General features: G+C 46.9%; 2 protein-coding genes across 3 annotated transcripts in view; one reads left to right on the forward strand and one right to left on the reverse strand.

The window, feature by feature from the left end:
• Nucleotides 1–10,753, forward strand: part of adss1 (adenylosuccinate synthase 1) — a 79,193-nt gene extending 68,440 nt beyond the window's left edge. For both annotated transcript variants that reach the window (XM_086003107.1, XM_086003106.1), the window contains 3 exons: nt 1,416–1,513; nt 9,128–9,277; nt 9,488–10,753. In XM_086003107.1, coding sequence (XP_085859233.1) covers nt 1,416–1,513; nt 9,128–9,277; nt 9,488–9,540 — 301 coding nt within the window. In that variant the 3' untranslated portion in view covers nt 9,541–10,753. The remainder of the gene's footprint in view (nt 1–1,415; nt 1,514–9,127; nt 9,278–9,487) is intronic.
• The window catches only part of LOC147109300 (uncharacterized), a 36,956-nt gene continuing 21,968 nt past the window's right edge, over nt 10,513–25,500 (reverse strand). Inside the window, exons 4-5 of the mRNA XM_086004185.1 lie at nt 14,617–14,675; nt 10,513–10,714 (exon numbers count right to left, since the gene is read on the reverse strand). Of these exons, the coding sequence (XP_085860311.1) occupies nt 10,513–10,714; nt 14,617–14,675 (261 nt within the window). The remainder of the gene's footprint in view (nt 10,715–14,616; nt 14,676–25,500) is intronic.

Genomic DNA, 25,500 nt, shown 5'->3' on the forward strand with positions numbered 1-25,500 from the left:
GCGCAGAGTGTGGATGCTGAAGCTGACTGACCCACCCCTTTAAGAGCTGGCCGGCGCCTGGAAGTCTCGTGGTCATTGGTAATTGAGAGCACCTGCGCTGCGCCCGTCCGCTCCGATATTGGGTTGCGCCGGAAGTTTAGCGCCTTAGGAGTCCCGTGTAATGCCTGAATTCGCGCCTCAATCACCTTTAGGGGCGATGCAACCCAATATCGCGCCAAGTGGCGATAAGTTGCGTCTGGCTATAAACTTTGCGCTGCGCCAATTCTAATGCCCCAAGCGGAGCTATACCCAATTTCTAGGCCCTAATGTGTGTTGAGCTAGCTGATCCCAGCCAGAGCAGTGCTGGGCACTATACTTGGCCTCTGTGTCCTAGGGATATGGAGAGAAAAATCAGAGCTCTTGCTCTTGATTGCTATCTAGTGATCCCTGCTAGTATGTGCATCTCAAGTGAGCACAAGATCAGGTTTTGCTGTGATACCCGCTCCCCCCCAAAGTGTTTAAATAACCATTTGGCATTTACTATCGTGGTTCAAGAATGGCAACATCCATAGAATCACACCCTAACATGAGTCACTGTCTAGAAAAAAAGAGAGAAAATGGAGTGGAATTCAATGAAATAAGAATCGGAAAGATGTAAAATGGGTGCCGATTCCCTATCACCCAATGTCGCACAATGTCAAAATCTACCCCACTATCGAATTTACCTCAACCCTGCCTCCAGAGCACTGTGCTGCTCTTCTAGCTCATTTTATTGTATTTACATGCATTCTGAACTTCAGAATGCAGATAGCATTTTGCCACAAGGCAAATATTTATTTTCTGCTCTTTACATTTGTTGGACAATTGTAGTGCACTGCAAAGTCATGGAGAATAAGTTAATGTGGTGCTCAAGTATGACTGAAGCTAAGTTACTGTTTCTAAAGCAACAAAGTTATCATGACCAGTATGCCACACAATGTTCTCAAACTCCTTCATGATGTAACTTTGACTATTTCTCTGACTCTTCCTTTAAAGGGGCAATGTACTTTTTAAAAAAAAAAAAAAAAAAAAAAAATGTTGTATAGCTCCCTTCTCTCCAACAAAGTGTTCCCCGAAATGTTTTGTTGGTCAATTGAGTAGTAATAGCCAAAAGCACATATCCTGTATTGCACAAAACCATTTCCCCAGATACATGACTGGAATTCTAAGGTACAACAGAAACCCATATAACTTGGAGAACTATAATATATTTATTATTACAAAGTACCTCTTTGTGCTCCAAATAGAATAACCGAAACAATGCCTCACGGCACTGTGATGCATATCCACCTCGGTATCAAAAGTAATAAGTTACCATGCAGATAGGGTGTAGTTACTAAAAAATTGACACACTCATTCATTCAATTGTAACAGTGACATTATTTCTAAATCCATAGCTTGGCATTAACGAAGCTGGATATCCTGGAGGTCCTTGATCAGATTAAAATCGGTTTAGCTTACAAACTGAATGGAAAGAGAATCCCATATTTTCCAGGTATTGTATGCAACACAGCAACCAAATATTTTAGCCTCATGCTTAATAATCTTTTGTTGATTTTCAACCTAGCTTTATTTCAATGCAGGAAAAAAATGCACTTCCATCAAGAAAATGTGCACAGCTTGAAATATCCACATCTCAACCTAACATATTGATGTGGAATTGCAAAGAACAAGTACCACAAACACCTTCAAAGTTATGATTCACCTTGTAACATAAAATAGAAAGTGATGATTATCAAAATACAAATCACAGAGCCAGTCAGCATTTGGGACGTATGATTGATGTCACTCAAGTTTTCTTTAGTAAACCACGCCCTAGTAAACCAAGCCCCATCAAATATTGTATGTACATTTAAAATCCTTTTAATAATACCCACAACTGTTGTTTAAGCCATATGATAGAATACTTTATTTCACATATAAGGACTGTTTCTGTGACATGCTCATGACTTTATGGGGGAGATTTTCAACCTCCACCCAAAAGCGAGCATGAAATGGTTAAGGTGTCTACGGCACCCACCCAATTACATGGGTGAGAGACACAAACCATTTTTATGTTCATATTTCATTTGCATATTATGAGTAAGCTGTCATGCTGGTCATTGGCAGATTGCCCCTAGATGGGTGTGAATTCAGGCAGGAGTGTCACCATTTAAAGGCAGCCTGCACCTCTTAAAGGGGAGGTGCACCTTACCTGTGCTGCATACTTCAGCCTACAAATTTGGAACATACAACAGTCTGAGTTCTGCAAGGGCTCCTCAATTTTCAGACAACACTGGAAGTTCTTGTAGAGGAGGTCAGCAGAAAGAAGGAGTGTTTCTGTTTCTGACTAAAGGAAGAAAAGTGCCAAGGCAAATTGCATAGCAACAGTGCGCAGTGATGTCCGAGCAGGTGACTGCACCTAGCATGGTGCCCAGGATCTGGCAGCAATGTTGTGGAAAAAATTCAATGATTTGACCAGAGTGCTAAGGTAAGACTCTGACTCGCACCTCTCTTACTCTCTGCTTAGCCCTGCATGTGTAGCCTACCCTCCTCAGGTTCCCATCACTCTCCTCCAATCACAGAATCACACTTCACTCTACCTCTTTCTGCTGCTATTTGCACACTCTACCTGCTATGGTCCTCTTAATTACTGCTCTCACTTCCCCACACCTGTGGCATCTTTCACACATTATCCAAACTATGTTACTCTGAAACACACAACCCTCCAGCAGACTACACACCAACACACTCCTTATCTTGTTGCAGGATAAGCATGCACACAATAAGAGGGAGCAGAAGTGCACAGAAGGAGGGCCACCATCAATCCAAGTGTTGTCCCCAATGGAGGAGGCCTCCATTGATGCAGTGGGCAGAAGGCAAGCCAAAAGGGTGCCAGGTGTCGAGGCCGGAAGATACTTTCCACATGGTGTTTAGCCATCTTTTCTTCCATTCCTCTTCTCGCTGATCTCTCCTCCTCACACACCCTGCATGACAACCTAGTGCTGGTTTGAGCTGCCACTCGTCTGTTTCTGCTAACCCTTACCACTAACAGCTATCCCTGTCCCTCTTCTCTTTCTGGGTCCATCGCAAATCAAGGGCCCAGCTGGAGCAGAGGAAGAGGAGGACAGTCCTCTCAAAGATGCATTGCCACTCTATCTTACCCTTTCAAGCATCAGCTCAGACATCAACATATTTTAGAGAGTCAGTTAGAGGGGTCTGCACTGGGATAGCACAAGTGCACAGGATGAAAGGGCGGCCTAGGAACCAGCTTATCAAAGGTCAAGCCCACATCTTAGCCCTGTTGTAGAGAGCACAGATAAAGACCTTCAGGGCCCAGCCTATAAAAGAAGACTGATGGCTATGCACCACCTGTGCACATTGTTGGACAGTGTGGAGAGGAGTCTCTCTCCAACTTGAGTGAGGTCATTACGCAAGGCATCAAATCAATGCAATCAACCATGAAGCATATTGTCACTTATATGCACAGTGCAGCATAGTCCTCTGTTATGGTGCCTGTGGTGATGGCTCTGACAGCTTTGATGGATCTTCAGACAGCTGCCTTTATGGCTCTGGTTACCACCATCTCCAGCTTGCTAAGTGTGAATGCAAGCATGGATAGGATACCAAACCCTTCTCCTGTAAAGCAGTGGGAGTGCTGAGGCATAGCCCCATGTGAGTGGCAGTGGTGCCACGGGAGAGGCACATGCTGTTCTCTCTCAGGATGACAGCACACCTGCTCCTCACCAGCTGCTCAACCAATGCCCGTGTTGGTGTCAGAAAGACAGCTGAGCCAGATTGCCCCAGTCATAACTGAGATTCTGCAGCTGTGCCCCCTCAGGCCACTCCTTGTGGTTGCCCACAGCCATCTCAAATGCTCTCAGTGAATGTCCATCTGTGCTGCAGCCACTAAAATAGCACCTAATATGAGCACTAAGCTCATGGTCTACAGAGCAGCAGTGATACCTGCCCTCCTGTATGCCTCACACATGGACCATGTACAGTAGGCACCTCAAAGCACTGGAGAGGTACCACCAATGCTGCCGCCGCAAGATCCTGCAAATCCATTGGCAGGATAGGCGCACCAACGTCTATGTTCTCGCTCAGGCCAGCATCGAAGCTTTGACCAAATCAAATCAAATCAAATCAACTTTTATTGTCATTGTTAGTGCACAAGTGCAGTACAACGAAATGTAGGCTTGCGGCTCCCGAGAGTGTACAATTTGGATTAGGACACTTAAACATTTCAACATACATTTGTACATATATATTAGCATAAATATGACCATAATAAAGTGAATTAAGTGCATCGGCAGATGTGCAGGCTTTAGTGTTTATTTGTGGAGTTCAGTAGGATGACAGCCCTGGGAAAGAAGCTGTTCCTAAATCTGGTCGTACGGGTGCGAATGCATCTGTAGCGTCTTCCAGATGGTAGGAGGGCGAACAGACTGTGGCTGGGGTGGGTAGGGTCTTTGATGATGGTCCGTGCCCTCCGTAGGCAGCGTTTCTGATATATATGTTCTATGGTCGGTCTATACCACGCTCTATCAGCTCCGATGGACGGGTCACATCGTCTGCATGCCCAATACGAGACTCCCAAAACAAGCGCTCTACTCGAAGCTCCGGCACGGCAAGAGAGCCCCAGATGGGCAGAGGAAATGCTTCAAGGACACCCTCAAAGCCTCCTTGGAAAAAGTGTAACCTCCCCACCGACACCTGGGAACCCCTGGCCCAAGACCGCACAAAGTGGAGAAGCAACTGGGAAGGCGCCGAACACCTCGAGTCTCTTTGCCGGGAGCAAGCAGAAGCCCAGCGCAAGGAGCGCACGTCAACCCAATCACCCCACCCGCCCCTTCAACCACCATCGGCCCCACCTGTGACAGAGACTGTAGGTCCCGCATTGGACTCCTCAGTCACCTGAGAACTCATTTTTAATGTGGAAGCAAGTCATCCTCGGTTCCGAGGGACTGCCTAAGAAGAAGAGAGATTAAGTAAAAGAGCACCTAAAACAGGTATTCGGGGATTGCACAAAGGTGACTTTTACTTTGTTCATAATTGAAAAATGATCCATTTGGAGTCAGTTTCTTGTGCAGAGTTTCTTTGGATTGGTGTTAATTGACCATGCCATGTGATGTGATAGAAATACCGATGCCAGTGTTTAAATTGAGGGCATTCATCTGGAGGGTGAAGGAACTGGGTCTGATGGCAGGAGGGACTGTTGGTGTGGGGTGGTGGCAGGTGTGGGGGACAGATGATTCAACCAAAGCGTTCCTCAGTGATCTGCTGGTGTACATCAAGTAGTGGAACCTGTTTCAAGATGCCGATTGTTTGCTCAATCAGAGCTCTGGTCGAGGCATGGCTCTGATTGTATCGCTTCTCTGGGTCTCTGCTCAGGTTTCTGGCAGGTGTCATGCGCCACATGTTCAAGGTAAAACCCTTGTCCCCAAGCAGCCAGCCTGATGCCCGATGGTCTGGATGGAATCGAGGGGGGGGGGGAATTGAGGACTGGCGTAAGCTAAAGGCATCATGATAATTGGCGGACAATTGGGTGCAGACCTGCATGATGCGATTCCTGTCATCGCATACCAGCTGCACATTCAGCGAGTACACGCCTTTCCTGTTTGTTTTCTCCGAGTTCTTTATATTGAGCATGCAAGGCTATGTGGGTGCAGTCAATAATGTCCTGCACATGGGGAAAGCTTGCTATCCAAGCAAAGCCCAGAACCATGTCTTCCTGCTTTGCTGCCACCATAGAGTGCTGCTCCATCCCCTCCTTCCGAGGCAAGCAGCCCGATACTCATTTTCTTCAAATGGGTGAGCTACCTACTAAAGCAGCGGCAGCTCATCCAATTCATATTAATGAAGCCCGATGCACATTTTCAGGCCGGACTCTGGTCTCCCTTGTCCAGTCTCTTCCCACCTACATCCACGACTCTTCCGATGTCCTCCGCCACTTTAACAGTTTCCAGTTTCCTGGCCCTAACTGTCTCCTTATCACCATGGACATCCAATCCCGCTACACCTCCATCACCCAACAGGATGGTCTGAGGGCCCTCTGCTTCTTTGTTGAACGGAGGCCCAATCCACCACCACCCTCCTCTGCCTGGCTAAGCTTGCTCTCACATTGAAAAACTTCTTTGACTCCACTCACTTCCTCCAAACCCCAGCCTCCAGATTCATCCTCCAGCGTGATCCCACCACCAAACACCTCTTACCCTCCCCTTTCAGTACTCTGAAGGTTCCGTTCCCTCCACGACACCCTGATCCACTCCTCAATCACCCCAACACTCCCTCCCATTCACGCAGCACCTTCCCGTGCAAGTGCAGGAGATGCAACATCTGCCCTTTTAACTCCTCGCTTCCCACTGTCCAGGGCCCCAAACACTCCTTCCAGGTGAAACAGCGATTTACTTCTTTCAATTAAGTATACTGTATTCACTGCTCATGATGCGATCTCCTCTACATTGGGGAGACCAAATGCAGAATGGATGATCGCTTTGCTAAACACCTACGGTCAGTCCGCAAGTGTGATTCTGAGCTTCCTGTCGCTTGCCATTTTAATTCTCCATCCCATTCTGATCTCTTGGTCCTCGGCCTTCTACACTGTTCTAATCAAGCTCAATGGAAGCTTGAGGAACGGCATTTTACAGCCTTCCGAGTTCAACAATTTCAGATCATAACCATTGCTCTTATTTTTTTCAGACAGCAGGTGCTGGTTATGATTCTGCCGGTGCCATTTACAGCTCCTCTAGACCCATCCTTTGTTTCTTCATTATCCCATTGCCACCCCCTTTTCCTTGCCCCATCATCCCTTTTGTCATTTAATTTCTCCTGCCTTCCACCCTCTCACAGACCTTCCCTTTTGTTCTTCCCCTCCACCTTTCCCTGCCTCTACTTGCTTAAAACATTTTACATCACTAACATTTGCCAGTTCTGATGAAAAGGTCAATGACCTGAAATGTTAACTGTTTCTCACTCCACAGATGCTGCCTGACCGTAGCTGCGTATTTCTAGCATTTTCTGGTTTTATTTCAGATTTCCAACATCCGCAGTATTTTGCTTTCATTTGATCTAAAACCGCCTGACCGCGCAAAAATGCTCCATCAGCTACATATGCTATATCCTTTTATTCCTATTTTACATTTTGAAATACAATATGTGGGCATTTGAAATCCTAAAACACTAAGGGGGCGATTTTCAATGGACGTTAAAGAGCCTCCGAGGTGGCCAAGATGAGGTCTTGAGCTGAAACGTTTAGCGCAAGACACCATCTTGATGAAAGAGTTGAAGCTTGTGCTAGGAACAGCCACCTGGAGGCTCATTAACAGGCTGATTGATAAATTGCCTGCTAGCGCTCATTAAAAAGGCTGCATGACATTTTGGTGGCCAGCGCTAGTCCTAACGCCCTCTCCTAACATCAACCAGCTGTTTGGGAGTAAACAAGTCGTTGCAGAGGATTTCGAGAGCTACTTAAAGGTATATCACCTTTTACTGTTCACTTGCTGCTGGAGGTTTGAAGAGGATTTTTGAAACACGACGGGAGACTTTCTGGGACACTTCGTCAAGACTTCAACATTTTATCAACATTTATTCTGTAAATTCTCTTGAGGACTCGCCTAAAACGAGTCAGTGCTGTGCTACTGTGCTTTTATTGGAAACTTTGTAGGAGTCACCATGAGAAAGGGAGTGCTTGGTCATCAGCATCTTGCTAGCGATCCCCCTTGGTCTGGACGAGGAGTGTGAGGATGACTCGGGCCAGGCAGAGCAGCACCAGCTGCTGGAGGAGAGGGGGACAGGAGGGCACAGTGGACTCCTTCCCCCTCTGCAGATATAGGAGATCCCTCCTCCTCTGGACCTCCAGTGCCGCGTTCAAGAAGCTGCGCGCCCTCATCCTCGGTCCCTGAGCCATGAAACCTGCCGCTGTGTGTCAGCCAGCCCACTCCACACCTTTAGTGGAAGTGGGTGCGAGGAGCCCACATATACCGCTCCACGAAAATTGCATCTAATCAGCACTTGAATGCTAAATCTGCACATGTCTCTCTTTTAGCACCTTCAGGCAAGTTCAAATTATGGTAATCGGCAATTAGGACCAAAATTGCAAGCCAGACTTTCAAACCAGCGAGTCTTATTAGCACGGCACCCATTTAATGCCTGTTTTCACCCTTTGGCCCAAATAACCCCCTACTTATGGCCCGGAATTTGCGGTAGGTAATAATAGCGAACTAACAGCGTTCGCTGTTATTACCCCTTTGAAACTGACCGCAACTTCAGGAAGTAGCGCATGTGCATCTAAACACGGAAATCCTGAAGTTGCGGTCAGTCACTCACTTTTCCTACATTGGCTGCGCTGTTTCCCCCGCCCCCCCCCCCCCCCCCACCACCGCATAGCCGGCAATCAGTGAAACTGACCAAAACTTGGATTTTTCTGCGGTAATGTCGCTGTTAAATACCCTATTAAAAGTTAGGCCTTGTTGAATTAGGTGTAACTGGGGTTTTAACAGCGTATTGACTGCTAAACAAATGTTATGGCCCTGAAAAACGAATTTTAATTTTGTGGAGTGTCAAATTTAACCATAATGATGAAAATGACAAATTTTAAGAAACTGTAAAACAAATTATATTTTTTAAAGTTTGTTTATATTTATTTCAGATTACCTTTTCCCCATGTGAGAGCCCCAATTTTTGTTTTGCTCTCTAACATTGTTAAAAAGTCTGAATAAAAGCAACTTCTTTACTTCCTGGTTCCCTGTCTGTAAGAATTCTGCATTGTGATTGGCTGCTTAGACAGCTTGTTGACGTCACAGCAGCTCGCACAAGGGATTCCCCACTATTCTACACTGATCTGAGTTGCGTGTCGAGAAAGGCAAACTTCTCACTGCAGCGATCGGAAGATCTTTGTGGGCAGCTTTTTTCGGGGCCAGTGGCAAACATCTTTGCTTTGCCGCTGACCCTAAATTCTGGGCCATAACTACAGTTTGCTACTGTTCTGATATTCTGACTTCCAGCTTAATAGTTTCTATCCAGGTTATTTTAGTTATAATGTTGTACAATTTGCTGTACCTTGTGCTCTGATAGAATAAGATGTTAGTATTATTATTACTTCATTGTTGTGGTTTATCCATTCCTTCAGCAAATCAGGAAATCCTGAACCAAGTAGAGGTTGAGTATGAAACACTTCCAGGCTGGAAGACCAGCATTGCCAGTGCTCGGACATGGGACGATCTCCCACCAAAGGCTCAAAACTACATCAGATTTATTGAAAATCATGTGGGAGTCCCAAGTGAGTTTTCAGAAATAACATTGCAGGGAACTTGATAAGTTGTAGCAGATTTACATTTAAGCAACAAATTTATTAGTATTTGCTTTTCAAGGAATTTCCTTTTATAAATATTTACCACAAGATCTTCTAATAGTAACTAAGTTGCATTGCCTTTTTTTTGGTATGCAAACATTGGACAATGACTGGAAATTTGTCTTTGCTTTCTTTCAGTTAAATGGATTGGTGTTGGAAAATCAAGAGAGTCTATGATCCAACTTTTCTAAACACAGAACAGGACAAGGTTGCATAATTTGAACAAACAACCATGTTATTTGTGGGGGGGAAACTGACCCTGTTTTCCTACTTAAATTCAAGACTGATGTTTGTTACTATGGTTAAAATATTCCTGATATTGTGTAAAGCATAATTAATTCACAATTTCAGCTGCACATATAAACAGTAATGAAGGTCATTGTTAACTGGAGGGAGAGAATGCTTAAAGCACCATCATATTCTTACTGTTCACTTTCACATTACTAAAACATAAAATAGTACATATTATTCAACACCTGTATGTAATTTCCATTAAATATTGAATGAGAAAGATGCAATACTCATGGAAAGATACTACTTTGAGTGATAAAATGTTGAGTAAGATCACTGAAACCACTCCACAATTTATGCTTTTATTAGTTTGTATTTAAAGGTTATATTTACATTTAATTTTTATTTTAATTAACTAACATAGTATTAAAAAACGCACAAGGATCTGCAATATTGGAGTTACATCCTGTTCGTGTTATTTGCCATGATCTATTCAGAAGATCCTCATGAGTTATCCGGTCAACTCACTCATGGGATGTAAATCATATCCCACAGCTCCTCTGCTTTTTAAAAAAAAGTATATGCAATGGCCATTTGTTTTATAGAGTATTTTACAACGAAAAGGAAATGCTTTTATTTTTAATAGCTTCAGAATTGTTTTGCAATAGGTAAACTCAAATTATTTAAATCCAAATGTAAAATATTTATCTAATGAAAAATCACTGCATAAGCAGAAGTTGAATTTCTGTATTTATTAGACACTGATAATTGACAAAAACCTCGTTTCATATTTGCCGTTTTTCAAAATACCTTTTCGGGCCTGTTGAACTTTGCAAAGTACAGAGACGGTGCTCTTATTTCCAAGTGCCCTGTAAGATATATTCAGCATAGTCAGAAATGCATGCCTTAGGATTTTGTAACAACTCAGTGAATCAAGTTTCACTTGTCTGTTCATTAGAACTTACATCAGGGTTCATGTTGTATGATAAATCATATTCTGTCTTCCAGCGATAAGTGTCAGGTTCCCCGTATACATCTTTTGAGATTTTTTTAGGTGTCTCACTTGCTGCTTGCAGATTATTGTAAGGGCCACCGTTACAATTTAGATCTTCAATAGCTCTTGCATATTCTTTACTGTAATGTTTATTAAACAATCAATTGTTAATGTCCAAATTTATGCACTTGCAATCTTTCATTTTCAAGTTTTATTACTTAATACAGTGATGCTGAATTATATGTATATTCCCCTTTATTTTTAAAGCTACAGTTTAGACATTACTACAATTTAGACAACAAAAACCTACCAACTATAGCTATTCAACCCTTTGAATACAAGGTATGTCATGCAGTATAATTGTGAATCTCCTAGAAATGACAATAACCATGGTATTGTAGAAATCACCCAACCATGGTTTTTCTTCATGTTAAGATGCTGTCTCTTGCTGGCTGACCAGAGAGCCCTCCAGTGCCAACGGTAGCAGAAGTCAACATCCCAGACCAAAATTGATTCTTGCTTTAGTAAACACCTGGCACAGACATGATGAGCTAAATGACCTCCTTCTGTGCTGTTCTTTGGTTCTATGTCAGTGTTAACTGTGGCTCAGTTGGTAGCACACTCGCCTCTGAGTCAGAAGGTTGTGGGTTCAAGTCCCACTCCAGGGACTTGCGCACATAAAGCTAGACTGACACTCCAGGGGAGTGCTGTACTGTCAGAGGTGCCATCTTTTGGATGAGACGTTAAACCAAGGTCCCGTCTGCTCACTCAGGTGGACGTAAAAGATCCCATGGCACTATTTCGAAGAAGAGTAGGGGAGTTATCCCCGGTGTCCTGGCCAATATTTCTCACAAACAGGTTATCTGCTCGTTATCCCATTGCTGTTTGTGGGAGATTGCTGTGCGCAAATTGGCTGCCGCATTTCCCACATTACAACAGTGACTAAACTCAAAGTACTTCATTGCCTGTGAAGCACTTTGAGATGTCCAGTGGTTGTGAAAGGCGCTATATAAATGCAAGTTTTTTTTTAATGAGTCTGTCTCACCAAGAGCAAGAGGAAGCAATACTGTTTTACAGTATGGCCCGAAGGGGGACTCTGATGCATATATGGTTGAAAGTAGGGAAAATGACCCTGCTCATTGGCATAAAGTTCCTCAGATATTCCAATATCAACTAGGCATCTACACTGCATTACATGTATCCGCATCAGTGGCAGCACTCTCGCCTCTGAGTCGGAAGGTTGTGGGTTCAAACCCCACACCACAGACTTGAGCACACAATCTAGGCTGACACTTCACTGTAGTACTAAGGGAGTGCTTCTTGTCAGTGGTGCTGATTTTCAGATGAATCATCAAATTGAGGCCCGATCTCCCAACATGTGGGCCAACATATATCCCACAACCACCCTCATTGAAATAGATTAGCTAATCATTTATCTCAATTTTGTGTGTGGGACCTTCCTATGTACAAATTGGCTACTGCATTTCCATACATTAAATAGTGACTATAATTCAAAAGTAACTTATTGTCTGTGAGTGCTTTGGGATGTCCTGAGATTGTGAAAGATGCAATATAAATGCACAATATTAAGAATAAAACAATTCTGTGTAAACTATAAAATACTGATGGTATTTTCTGTACTAAGGAAAAATATTGGTTAGACATGGAGGTGGTGGAAGTCTTGACAATTTTCTTTTAATTTTTCTCCCCTCCTCTTCTGGGTCGACTCTTTTCTGGGATCTGGCACCACACTCCTGGGCACCCTCCAGTCCTCACCCAGGAAATCATTATACATATAGGAACTTCGGTGAATATTATTAGGCTATGCATCTATAATGCGGATCACAGCTCAGCAAAGTCCCGTCCTCCCCCTACATCCAAATAAGCATTAAGATTAATTTTCCAAATAAGTGTTCAGGTTACTTTTAGTACTTCAACTGCTGCCTTAACTGAGATTGGCAAGACCAGTGATTGATTCTGGCATTAGCCCAGTCCACAGGCTCAGCTACTCACTGGATAAACTTGCTGACCTATTGGAGTTAAAACTAAATGGCCCTAAAATTTGTTGATCCCACTCCGCCACCATAACTACAGCAGAATGGGATTCTCACACTACCAGTAGGGGGAGGGGCCCATCCCACCAAATGTTCCTACGTCAGGTGATTTACATAGAGGGGTGCCTGTGTCAATATGAGCACACCGAGTGCCTGCTGCGAGGATGGGGGTGCAAATGCGCTACTTAAAACCTGTGTGGGGCTGAAGTCACTGGGTCTGGCTTAAAAATTGATTGAAGAGTGACAATTGACCTTTTTAGAAGATGGTCAATATCATTGAGGCTGCCTGCAGTATTCTGGAGTGGGCCAGGCCAGGGTCATGGTCTGCAACACTCCTGAGAGACTCAATTTTATGCCATTCCTTCGATTCAGTTACCAGCATCCTGCCAACATCCTGGTCACTTGAGGCAGAGGAGGCAGGAGCAGCAGGAAATTATTAGGTGGTGGCGTCCCATTTCTCCCACCAACTCCTTCACACAGGTCTTCAATGGGACAGATGGAGCTTCTGCCTGCTCAACCCTCAGTGGAAATTCCATGTTTCATCTTTGGGAAGTAGACCCAGAAGTAACCTGCTCACTGATGCTCAGTTTGGGTTCTGCCAGGACCACTTGGCTCCAGACCTCATTACAGCCTTGGTCCAAACATGGACAAAAGAGCTGAATTCCAGAGGTGAGGTAAAGGTGACTGCCCTTGACATCAAGGCAGCATTTGACCAAGTGTGCCACCAAGGAGAACCAATAAATTTGAAGTCAATGGGAATAAAGGGAAAGCTCTCCACTAGCTGGAGTCATACCTAGCACAAAGGAAGGTGGTTGTTGAAGGCAAATCATCTCAGCCCCAGGACATCACTGCAGGAGTTCCTCAAGGCAGTGTCTTAGGCCCAACCATCTTCAACTGCTTATAAGAACATAAGAATTAGGAGCAGGAGTAGGCCATATGGTCCTTTGAGCCTGCTCCACCATTCAATAAGATCATGGCTGATCTTCGACCTCAACTCCACTTTCCTGCCTGATCCCCATATCCCTTGATTCCCCTAGAGTCCAAAAATCTATCTATCTCAGCCTTGAATATATTCAATGACTCAGCATCCACAGCCCCTTTGGGGTAGAGAATTCATCTTCATTATAAGTGAGGAAAAATCTTTCACTGCCAGCTTGCAGTTTCTTTTTTCCAAGATGTGCTGAACAATTACAGAATATTGTTAAAACCTTGGTGTCATAGTGACAAACTCCAGTAAGAATAGCCAAAGGACATCTTCCATCTTCACTGCAGTTGTGATCACACACACACCACTGTTTCACATACTGTGACTAATTCTTCAACTGTTACCTCATCAATGACCTTCCCTCCATCATAAGGTAAGAAGTGGGGATGTTCATTGATGATTGCACAGTGTTCAGTTCCATTCACAATTCCTCAGATAATGAAGCAGTCTATGTCCACATGCAGCAAGATCTGGACAACATCCAGGCTTGGGCTGATAAGTGGCAAGTAACATTCGCGCCACACAAGTGCAAGGCAATGACCATCTCCAACAAGAGAGTTTCTAACCACCTCCCCTTGACCATCAACGGCATTACCATCACCAAATCACTCTCCAACATCTTGGGTGTCACAATTGACCAGAAACTGAACTGGACCAACCACATAAATACTGTGGCTACAAGAGTTTCCTCTCCCTCCGCCGATTGCGAGGTCTTCCCGAACCCCCTCAACTACTTCCCTGAATGCTGAGGACCGTTGCTTCGAGTCCCTGGAGACGCCTCTTGCCGCCCAAAATCCTGCCCCCACCCGTTGGTCAGTTGCTGCTTCCCGCCGGGTTTGGCTGGGAGACTGATAAAATCTCCCGGTCCTCATGCTTCAGAGAGCCAGATGGTTTGTTGTCCACCTCAGTGCCTGTCAGTATGACCCCCAACGGGAGTCAAAATCAGCCCTACAGTTCCTAACACATTTTAAGATCTACAAAAAGTGAAATTCTTGCATCCTACCTGACAGTAATCCTGCCTTTACAAAGTTCCATCGTCCCTAGTGGTGGCACAATAGAAGCCTGGAGGAAGAAAATAGGTTTTCAACAAAGAATCCATTTTACACCATCTGTTGAAATCATGTCTTAATCAATTACTTCGTTGGAATTTTGTACTTCTCAAAGACTCCAAACATTTCATTGTTATTTATTGTGTTCTTTAATCTCCAGATGATTACTAATAGGTTTTTATTTTTGTGTTCTGTGCAGCTGAGAACAGAAGAGACTGAGTATGTGAAATACTCATTGGTTTGAAAGTTTTTTTTTAAATTAGCGTAACAAGAATTACAGGAATATATTGTAAAATGTTATGTTGCAGGTAGTAGTAATTTTACTAAGCCTGTACTCTGATGTTAGAAGAGTTTGAGCTTTAACAGTGAACAGCAGTATCGGCTTTGTGACCTTCCTTTCACATTCACAATATTGGAAATAGCCCAGGTACTAAGCCAGGCTGTGTTTTGTATTGTGTATCTAGAATACACTCTAATCAGCTAAGGAATGTGTAAAAGGACGACAAATTACCAGTATACAACACAAAGCACAATCTATAAAGGTAAGAATTGTATTTTTCTTAACATTATCCAAACACTATGTACAACTAACTCTCTATAGCCTTTTAATGACTCTCATGGGTTGAAACAATCAAGTAATCTTGAAGCAAGCGCATCTAGAGATCAGAGCCTGGATTTTCCCAGGCCCACTGGAAACATGGCAGAACGGGATTTCTGCCCACCAATGCGATGAGCCAGTAGCCCACAATATTTATCTTGGTGGGTGGGGGTGGGTGCTAATTTAATATGCAGGGCAAGTTTAACATCAGAATCCTGGTCCTGGCTACTGCTATGCTGCTGGGAAGGAGGGAATTACAGTTTAGCTGCAGCATCTAAAAGGCTGCTGGAACTTAGGTCCATTAGCTCAAAAAGTTTCCTGAGAAGGGCAGAGAGTGAAAGCACAAGAAGAGGGAGGAGCAGCATTAGGGGTATCTGCTATAACCAAAGATTCTCAGAATCTGCAATGGAGGTAATGTTGGCAGAGATAGGGGTAAGTAGAGACAGGCTGTTTGCTGCCAAACACAACAAGCCCCAGAGAAGGTTGTATGAAGGGAAATAGCTTAGGCAGTCAACATCCTTCCACCCATCCCACCACCACCATGATTTGCAATATATTGCTATAAATATTTTGATGACCTCAAGGTTGATCAAAGTAAGTGAATGCACGAAGACCTGAGCAGATCCGGCCTTTAAGATTCCTAGTTAGCATGCACCACTTTCTCACGATCATGTCCACATAGTGTAACTGAAGAGATGAATGATGCAATTAGTATGCACAAGGTACCTTACCAACCCCCCACCACAACTAACATCCCTTTCCCACCATTCCACTGTATCTTATCCCACTTCCTGACACCAAAACATGATAGTGTTTGAGTGATACGTGAAATGATTGCTACATCGTCTGCACCTGAAAGCATTATCAAAATGGAATGCCTGCAGACACCTGAGAAGTTAATTTTGAATTAATCAGTATTCAGTAGCCTTTCTACATTTTTAATTTTCTTTGCAAAGGAAAAGAGCAGCATAATCAGTGGCAAAGAAGTGGGATGGCTGGATGAATGGTAATCATCAGGCTCTTAAATAGGCATTAGGAGGAAGCTCTAGAACAGACAGTGAGGAGCTGTGAGTGATGGAAAAGTTGGACGAAAGCTGTCAGGCTCAGTTTAGTAACAGAATGGATCACTTACAGTACCGTGAGTGGTTGCAGGGTTTATTTAGAGGAAAAAGGAACTGATGAGCAGCTTTGCAGTTCCACAGTGCTCAATCCCCCAAATAAATTGCAGATTCAGTCATGACACCTTACTTATTCAAGTATCAACCCAAATGCACCAGGAGCTTTTCCTGCATCTGGCCCTAGCCACACTGGTTCACCTGAATACGGCGTACATTGGAAAATCTCACAGGATTCTTTAGCAGGCACATGCTCTGAATGGCCCGATTCTCCATTAATCACTGCAGTCAGGCATACTGGATCACCTGGGCACAGCTACAGGAAAATCACCCCTACCTACTCATGAGGGTGTAAATAGACCGAGGGTAGATCACAAAGTGAAGCACAGAGCAAGAAGAGTTGGGAGGAGATGAGGAGGAATCACCATCTCTCCCTGAAACCAAGACAAAAATGATTATGCTCAGCGACCGAGATTTCAGAGTTCCAGTCTTAAAAACTATAGGGGTGAATTTCCATGGAGGTTCTATTTAATGGGGCTCTCCCGCTCATCCATTGTAACTTTGGCGGAAGAGCCACAGAAACCCCGGGAAAAAGACCAAAGTTAGGGCGGACAAGCAGGAGAACACACATAGAAATTCACCCCTATGACTTCACAGCATAAATCTCATGTGCAGGCAAGTGTCCTTTTCATGCAAGGATGTTTAATGATTTCCAGAGTTGAATAATAGTTATCTGAGAACCATTTAAGGGATCATCAACTGCATTTTATTTTCTGCAGGTGGGGTTTAACCTTTCCACAGGAAATAGTTGGTGATGATTTCCTGACTGATGGTGCCTGCTGCTGGCAGCAGTTTGTCCTGCGCCACCTCCTCTGTCTCCCAGGTGCCCTCATCATGATAAGGACATTGCTCGTCTCCCCCTTCCTCCTCCTCATCTACAGTTAGAGGGACTCCAGTTCCTCCTTAATCGGCAATTTATGAAGTATAGAGCAAACCTCTATGATTCTCGACACCCTTGTTGGACTGTACTGTAAGGGCACCCCCAACCGATCCACATAATGGAAGTGGAACTTTAGAATCCCGATAGCCTGCTCAACAATTATTCATCTAGCACTCAATGCTTCATTGTGCCTGTTTTCAGCCTCTGACCTCAGATGATGGAGATGTGTCATCAGCTATTACATCCTATTACATCTTAATACACTTCTCCAACTGAGCACTGCAAGTAGATTACCAGGCTACTTCCAGTGTAGTATGCAGTGACACGCAGAATGAGATGTGTGATGAAATATTTCCATTCATCACTGCCTGTGACTGAGATCGGTTTCAGTGTCATTTCCCTTCCCCCAGACCTCATTGTATTGTGTACTGGAATGTGCTGTATTGTATACTGGAATGTGCTGTGTGTAGGGCTCCGCCCATACCTGGCCCCGTTTGTAAGCTAACTCAGTCTGGCCTCAGTCTCCAGAAGGAACACATCTCTCTCTCTTACGTGTTACGTTCTAAGTTAATAAAAGCCTTGTTTTGTTCTGCTAACTTCGAGTCTCGGAATTATTGAGGCACATCAATTTTATTAACTTATTTTTCAACACTATGGATCAACTCCTGAAACCCGAACGTTTAGATTTGGATCAACATGCTCCGGACGCATCAGCACGCTTCGGACACTGGTTTGAGTGTATGGAATTCTTCCTGGACAATTCCGCAGCCGTCAAAGACGCTACGGACGCTGCGAGGATGAGACTCGGAATTCTGTGGAATTGGGTAAGCCACCGGGTTTACCCCCCTCATCCAAGACGCCGAGACGTACCTGGCCGCCTGTGACATCTTAAAGGCACATTACCAGCAGCCTACGAATGAGGTGTATGCTAGGCACCTGCTCGCCACCCGCGCACAGCGACCTGGGGAATCGGTGGAGGAGTTCCTAAGCACCCTGAAAATGCTTGGCAAAGACTGCAAGTGCCGAGATGTAAAAGCCGCAGTGTGCACTGACGAGCTTGTTCGCGATGCCTTCATCACAGGCCTCCGCTCCACTTACATCCGGCAAAGACTGCTGGAAAAAACGGGGTTGGACCTGAAACAGGCTGCGGACACCGCGCGATCCCTGGATGTGGCCCAGAGAAACTCGGACGCCTACTCTTCAGCCCGCGCCGTCCACGCCGCCACGTGTGCACCGAGGGCGCCGCCATCTTGGAAGGCATCTTCCCAGCCCGACACCGGCTGGGCCCCGCTCTCCCCCCAGAAGCCCTACGACAGCCGCGACGCGTCAGGGACCCAACTGCTACTTCTGCGGGCAGCCAAAGCACACCAGAAACCTGTGCCCGGCGAAAGGCACCACCTGCTTTAAGTGCGGTAAGAAGGGGCACTTCGGGAAGGTGTGCAGAGGGAACCCCGCCGGAAAACCAACCGCCGGAAAACCCGCCACCGCCGCGTGTGCGCCGTGGGAGCGGCCATCTTGGACGCCATCTTGCCCGACCTCGTGGGGTCCACCATCTTGTGAGCAGACAGCGTGGATGCCATCTTGTATCGATCAGGGCCCTACAGTGGCATCGGTCACAGTGGACCAGACCAGGCCGCACCCGCTATCCAGATCAATGGTGGACATCGAGGTAAACGGGTGCCGGGTTAAATGCTTAATTGACAGTGGAAGCACGGAGAGCTTTATCCACCCAGAACTGGCACAACAACTCTCCCTAAAGGTGGTCCCTACTCAGGGTACCATCTCTATGGCTGACAAAACCCAGACATCGACCATTCTGGGTTACTGCACGGTACAATTGTGCGTTAACGGAACTGTATATGATAATTTTAAAGTATTAATCATGAAAAACCTATGTGCGAGCGTGATCTTGGGCCTGGATTTCCAGTGCAACCACCAAAGCATCACGCTCAAGTACGGTGGGTCCCAGCCGCCCCTCACAGTGTGCGGTCTGGCTACCCTGAAGGTAAAGCCGCCTTCGCTATTCGCGAACCTTACCCCTAACTGCCGGCCAATAGCGACCAAAAGCAGGAGGTACAGCTGGGAGGACAGGCGGTTTATCGCGACCGAGGTAGACAGGCTCCTGAAAGAGCGCATTATTGAACGCAGCAATAGCCCGTGGCGCGCCCAAGTGGTAGTGGTAAGGGGTAGCGAGAAGAAACGGATGGTGATCGACTATAGTCAAACGATCAACAGGTACACCCTACTAGACGCCTACCCGCTACCCCGCATATCAGAAATGGTGAACCAAATCGCCCAATACCGGGTGTTCTCCACCATCGACCTCAAGTCAGCGTACCACCAGCTCCCTATCAGACCAGAGGACCGCCCGTACACCACCTTCGAGGTGAACGGACGCCTCTACCAATTCCTCAGAGTCCCCTTTGGGGTGACGAATGGGGTCTCGGTCTTCCAGAGGGAGATGGACCGCATGGTCGATGACCACCACTTGCAGGCAACCTTCCCCTGCCTCGACAACGTCACCATCTGCGGTCACAACCAGCAGGATCACGACTCGAACCTCGAGAGGTTCCTGAAAACCGCACAAAAATTCAACCTCGCCTACAACGAGGACAAGTGCGTTTACAACACCACGCGCCTCTGCATACTAGGCAGCGTGGTGGAGAATGGGGAAATCGGACCAGACCCCGACCGATTGCGCCCCCTACGGGAGCTGCCCCTGCCCAACACTCCCAAAGCCCTGAAAAGGTGCCTGGGGTTATTTTCTTATTATTCCCAATGGGTCCCCAACTACTCCGACAAAGCCCGCCCCCTCTTGAAATCATCCTCTTTCCCGCTCTCTGCTGAGGCCCACGCCGCCTTCAAAAGCATTAAGCAGGATATTGAGCGGGCCACGCTACAGGCAGTGGACGAGAACACTCCATTTCAAGTGGAAAGTGATGCGTCTGACTTCGCCTTGGCGGCCACCCTCAACCAGGCGGGGCGGCCCGTAGCTTTCTTCTCGAGGACCCTCCAAGGGCCCGAGATCAGACACTCCTCCGTGGAAAAGGAGGCCCAAGCCATCGTGGAGGCAGTGCGCCACTGGCACCACTACCTAGCCGGCAAACGCTTCACCCTACTTACCGACCAGCGGTCGGTAGCGTTTATGTTCAATAATAAACAGAGGGGGAAGATTAAAAATGATAAGATTCTTAGGTGGCGGATCGAGCTCTCCACCTTCGAGTACGACATCATTTACCGGCCAGGGGCCCTTAACGAATCCCCTGACGCCCTCTCACGAGGGATGTGTGCCAGCGCCACCGGGGATTGGCTACAGACCCTCCACAATGACCTCTGCCACCCAGGGGTCACGCGGCTGTTCCACTTCATAAAGTCCCGTAACTTACCCTACTCGATTGAGGAAGTTCGGTCCCTGACCAGGAACTGCCGCACTTGCGCTGAGTGCAAGCCTCGGTTCTACCGCCCAGATAGAGCCCACTTAATCAAAGCTACACGGCCCTTTGAGCGGCTCAGCTTAGATTTCAAGGGCCCCCTCCCGTCCGTCGACCGCAATGTTTACTTCCTGAACATTGTGGACGAATACTCCCGGTTCCCATTCGCCTTCCCCTGCCCAGACATGACCAGCGCCACGGTCATTAAATGCCTCAACAGCCTGTTCTGCCTGTTCGGTATGCCGAGCTACATCCATACGGATAGGGGGGCGTCCTTCATGAGTGAAGAGCTACGCCAGTACATGCTGTCCAGGGGGATCGCCACAAGCCGTACCACCAGCTACAACCCCCGGGGTAACGGCCAAGTGGAGCGAGAGAACGGGACAGTATGGAAAGCAGTCACTCTAGCTCTAAGGACCAAGGGCCTCCCTATCTCCCGCTGGCAGGAAGTCCTCTCGGATGTGCTCCATTCGATACGGTCGCTATTGTGTACGGCCACTAATACCACGCCTCATGAACGAATGTTTGTCTTTCCCCGGAAATCCACCTCAGGCGTATCCATGCCGTCATGGCTCTCCACCCCAGGTCCGGTACTCGTGCGAAGGCATGTGAGGGGCCACAAGACGGACCCTCTCGTGGAGCCAGTACACCTACTCCACGCCAACTCCCAATACGCATATGTCCGGCACGCCGACGGAAGGGAGGACACCGTGTCCATAAAAGACGTCGCCCCAGCCGGCATCGACAACAACCACGGCAATAGCGGCAACGACAATCACAGCAACTCTTACCCACCCACTACTCTTTCATCACCCCCGGAAGAACACCGACCAACGGCACCCCCACCAACTACCCCTTCAACAACCCTGGCGGCACCCCCGGCAGAGACCCAGGAGGCTACCGGGGACACCCAGCCGACACCCGCGGCACCGCAACAGCCACGTCGGTCGCAGAGGACTATCAAACCCCCGAACAGACTAAATCTATAGAAGGGGTGAATGTGATGAAATATTTCCATTCATCACTGCCTGTGACTGAGATCGGTTTCAGTGTCATTTCCCTTCCCCCAGACCTCATTGTATTGTGTACTGGAATGTGCTGTATTGTATACTGGAATGTGCTGGAATGTGCTGTGTGTAGGGTTCCGCCCATACCTGGCCCCGTTTGTAAGCTAACTCAGTCTGGCCTCAGTCTCCAGAAGGAAGACATCTCTCTCTCTTACGTGTTACGTTCTAAGTTAATAAAAGCCTTGTTTTGTTCTGCTAACTTCGAGTCTCGGAATTATTGAGGCACATCAAGATGGCTTGCATCACTCACTATCTGCACATTCAGTGAATTAAATCCCTTGTTGATGAAATTGAAGGTGTTTTCAGATGGGGTCTTTGATGCCACATGGGTGGCATCAATGGCACGCTCCACGTGGAGGTATCTACCCCTCAAAATAATGGATTGCTCTTTCTGTCTCTCTCTGCCTTGGTGGGTCCATTGAGAAGGCAGAAGATCGGGGACTGGGCCGGGAAGATGATGGGGAGGGTGGGAGAAGATCGGCGGGGTGGGTCCAAAGAGTATCGGAAGCCAGAGGAGCAGGACAGAGAGGGCCGGGGGGGGGGGGGAATTGGAGGCTTGTGGGGGGTTTCCAACCAGCGGGGTTAGGTAGTGGGATAGGCAGGCACCCTGGATCGAGGAGGTAGATATAAAGGCACTTACCTCCTGGATCCAGCAGTTCTCATCTTACTATAACTGCCGGGCTTTACGAGGTGTGTAAATCCCGGCCAGCTACAGATAAACACAAAATGGAGGTTAAAGAAGAGGCTTCCAGCCTCATTGTAATATTTAAATTGATGTCCTGCCTACTGACAGTGGGTTGGCCGCTCGCCCCTGCCCCGCCTCCCGTCTCGCCTCCATTAAAACCGGAAGTGGGCAGGTTGGAGGGGGGTTCAGGTCAGGATTCCAATTTTTAACACTTTAACTACCCCCTCACTCCGAACCCACATGTTTTTTTAGGTTAAAATTCCCCCGACTGCAACCACAGCCTTCTAACAATCTGCCTATAGGAAAATTCCAGATAGGATCTCCTTGGTCTGTACACCTGCTAGTGTGGATACCTACAGGTCAGGTGTTGCCTGTATGCATGTTGCCACCTGGCTTCCATCCTCTCCTCCATGTCCTTATCATCCTCTTCCTCAAAGTAGAAGAACAATGGCATCCCAAGAGGGGAATCGATTACTTCACCGAAATTATGTTCCTTCTTTAAATTATTTGAAGAATTTAGCAACAATCTTTAAGTCATGAGATTTCAATAGGCTGATTATTGGTCATTACTTTCAGGCTTTTCTGCCCTGCAGGCTCGCTGATCTATGTAAGCAGTAGTCTTCACTATGCCTTCCTACGTCTAGGACACCATACTGGTCCATGTACCACATTTGTATAGTGATGGTGTTTCCTTGAGCGTGGAACTAGCTGGAAACAAAGGGAATTCCCAGAGACAACAAAGCTAACCCATCACCACCACGATATTGATAATCGGGGGGCAGTACTGTGTGGCGGGAGCAGGTTGGTAGAGGACCTTTGTCTTACGGATGTTTAGTGTAAGGCCCATGCTCTCGTACGCTTCAGTGAAGGTGTTGACAATGGTTTGGAGTTCGACCTCCGAGTGAGCGCAGACGCAAGCATCGTCTGCATACTGTAATTCGACGACAGAGGATGGGACGACCTTGGATCTGGACTGGAGGCGACGAAGGTTGAACAGTTTCCCGTTTGTTCTGTAAATTAGCTCCACTCCAGTGGGGAGCTTACTGAGGATGAGATGGAGCATTGCAGCAAGGAAGATCGAGAAGAGCGTTGGTGCGATGACACAGCCTTGCTTTGACCCTGGTCCATACGTGAATTGGGTCTGTGGTGGATCTGTTGGTCAGGATCATGGCTTGCATGGTGTCGTGAAGCAGGCAGAGGATGGTGACAAACTTTTGAGGGCAGCTGAATTTGAGGAGGACTCTCCATAATCCCTCATGGTTGACGGTATCAAAGGCGTTTGTGAGGTCAAAGAAGGCCATGTACAACGGTTGGTGCTGTTCCCTGCATTTCTCTTGTAGTTGACGCACGGTGAAGATCATGTCCATTGTGCCCCTTAGTGGGCGGAATCCGCATTGCGACTCTGTGAGGAGCTCTTCAGCCACTGGGAGAAATCCATGACGAGGCCTTGGACAACGTGGACTACTTTCCATACCTCGGGAGCCAACTGTCAACAAGGGCAGATGTCGATGACGAAGTCCAACACCGCCTCCAGTATGCCAGTGCAGACTTCGGTTGCCTGAGGAAGAGTGTTTTTGAAGACCAGGACCTCAAACCCAGCACCAAGCTCATGGTCTACAGAGCAGTAGTAATACCCGCCCTCCTGTATGCTTCAGAGACATGGACCATGTACAGCAGGCACCTCAAAGCATTGGAGAAGTACCACCAATGCTGCCTCCGCAAGATCCTGCAAATCAATTGGCAGGATAGGCGCACCAACGTCCGTGTTCTTGCTCAGGCCAACATTCCCAGCATCGAAGCTTTGACCACGCTCGATCAGCTCCGATGGACGGGTCACATCGTCCGCATGCCTGATACAAGCGCTCTACTTGGAGCTCCGACACGGCAAGAGAGCCCCAGGTGGGCAGAGGAAACGCTTCAAGGACACCCTCAAAGCCTCCTTGAAAAAGTGCAACATCCCCACCGACACCTGGGAAACCCTGGCCCAAGACTGCACAAAGTGGAGGAGAAGCATCCGGGAAGGCGCCAAACACCTCGAGTCTCTTCGCCGGGAGCAAGCGGAAGCCAAGCGCAAACAGCGGAAGGAGCGCAAGTCAACCCAATCACCCCACCCACCCGCCCCTTCAACAACCGTCTGCCCCACCTGTGACAGAGACTGTAGGTCCCGCATTGGATTCATCAGTCACCTGAGAACTCATTTTTTGTGTGGAAGCAAGTCATCCTCAGTTCCGAGGGACTGCCTAAGAAGAGAAGACCACGATATGCGATGGGCTCAGGGCAGGCAAAATCAATCTATGTCAGGGTCACCACAAGAAAATAATAATCGACAATTTTGTAGGGACGGAGTTTCGGCGGTAGGCCTTCTCATCTTATTTCACTTGCCATACCACCTCTGGACTTTAAAAATCAGACAGATTTCACCAGGAAAATACAGGCCCATGGCTCACTGTCCCTTCCCACTCCCGCATCGTTACCTCTGGTGTCCCCCAAGGATCTATCCTTGGCCCCCTCCTATTTCTCATCTACATGTTGCCCCTTGGCAACATCATCCGAAAACACAGCATCAGTTTCCACATGTACGCTGACGGCACCCAGCTCTACCTCATAAACACTTCTCTCGACCCCTCCATGGTCTCTGAATTGTCAGACTGCTTGTGCGACATCCAGTTCTGAATGAGCAGAAATTTTCTCCAGTTAAATATTAGGAAGACCGAAGCCATTGTTTTCTGTCCCCGCCACAAACTCTGTTCCCTAGCCATTGACTCCATCCCTCTCCCTAACATCTGTCTGAGGCTGAACCACACTGTTCGCAAATTTGGTGTCATATTTGACCCTGAAATGAGCTTCCGACCACATATCCACAGCAAAACTAAGACCGCCTATTTCCACCTCTGTAACATCGCCCATCTCCGTCCTTGCCTCAGCTCATCCGTTGCTGAAACCCTCATCCATGCCTTTGTTACTTCTAGACTTGACTATTCCAGCGCACTCCTGGCTGGCCT

This window comes from Somniosus microcephalus, chromosome 12 (assembly GCF_052327205.1).
Source record: "Somniosus microcephalus isolate GS21.2 chromosome 12, FLI_Smic_1.0, whole genome shotgun sequence".
NCBI lineage: Eukaryota > Metazoa > Chordata > Chondrichthyes > Squaliformes > Somniosidae > Somniosus > Somniosus microcephalus.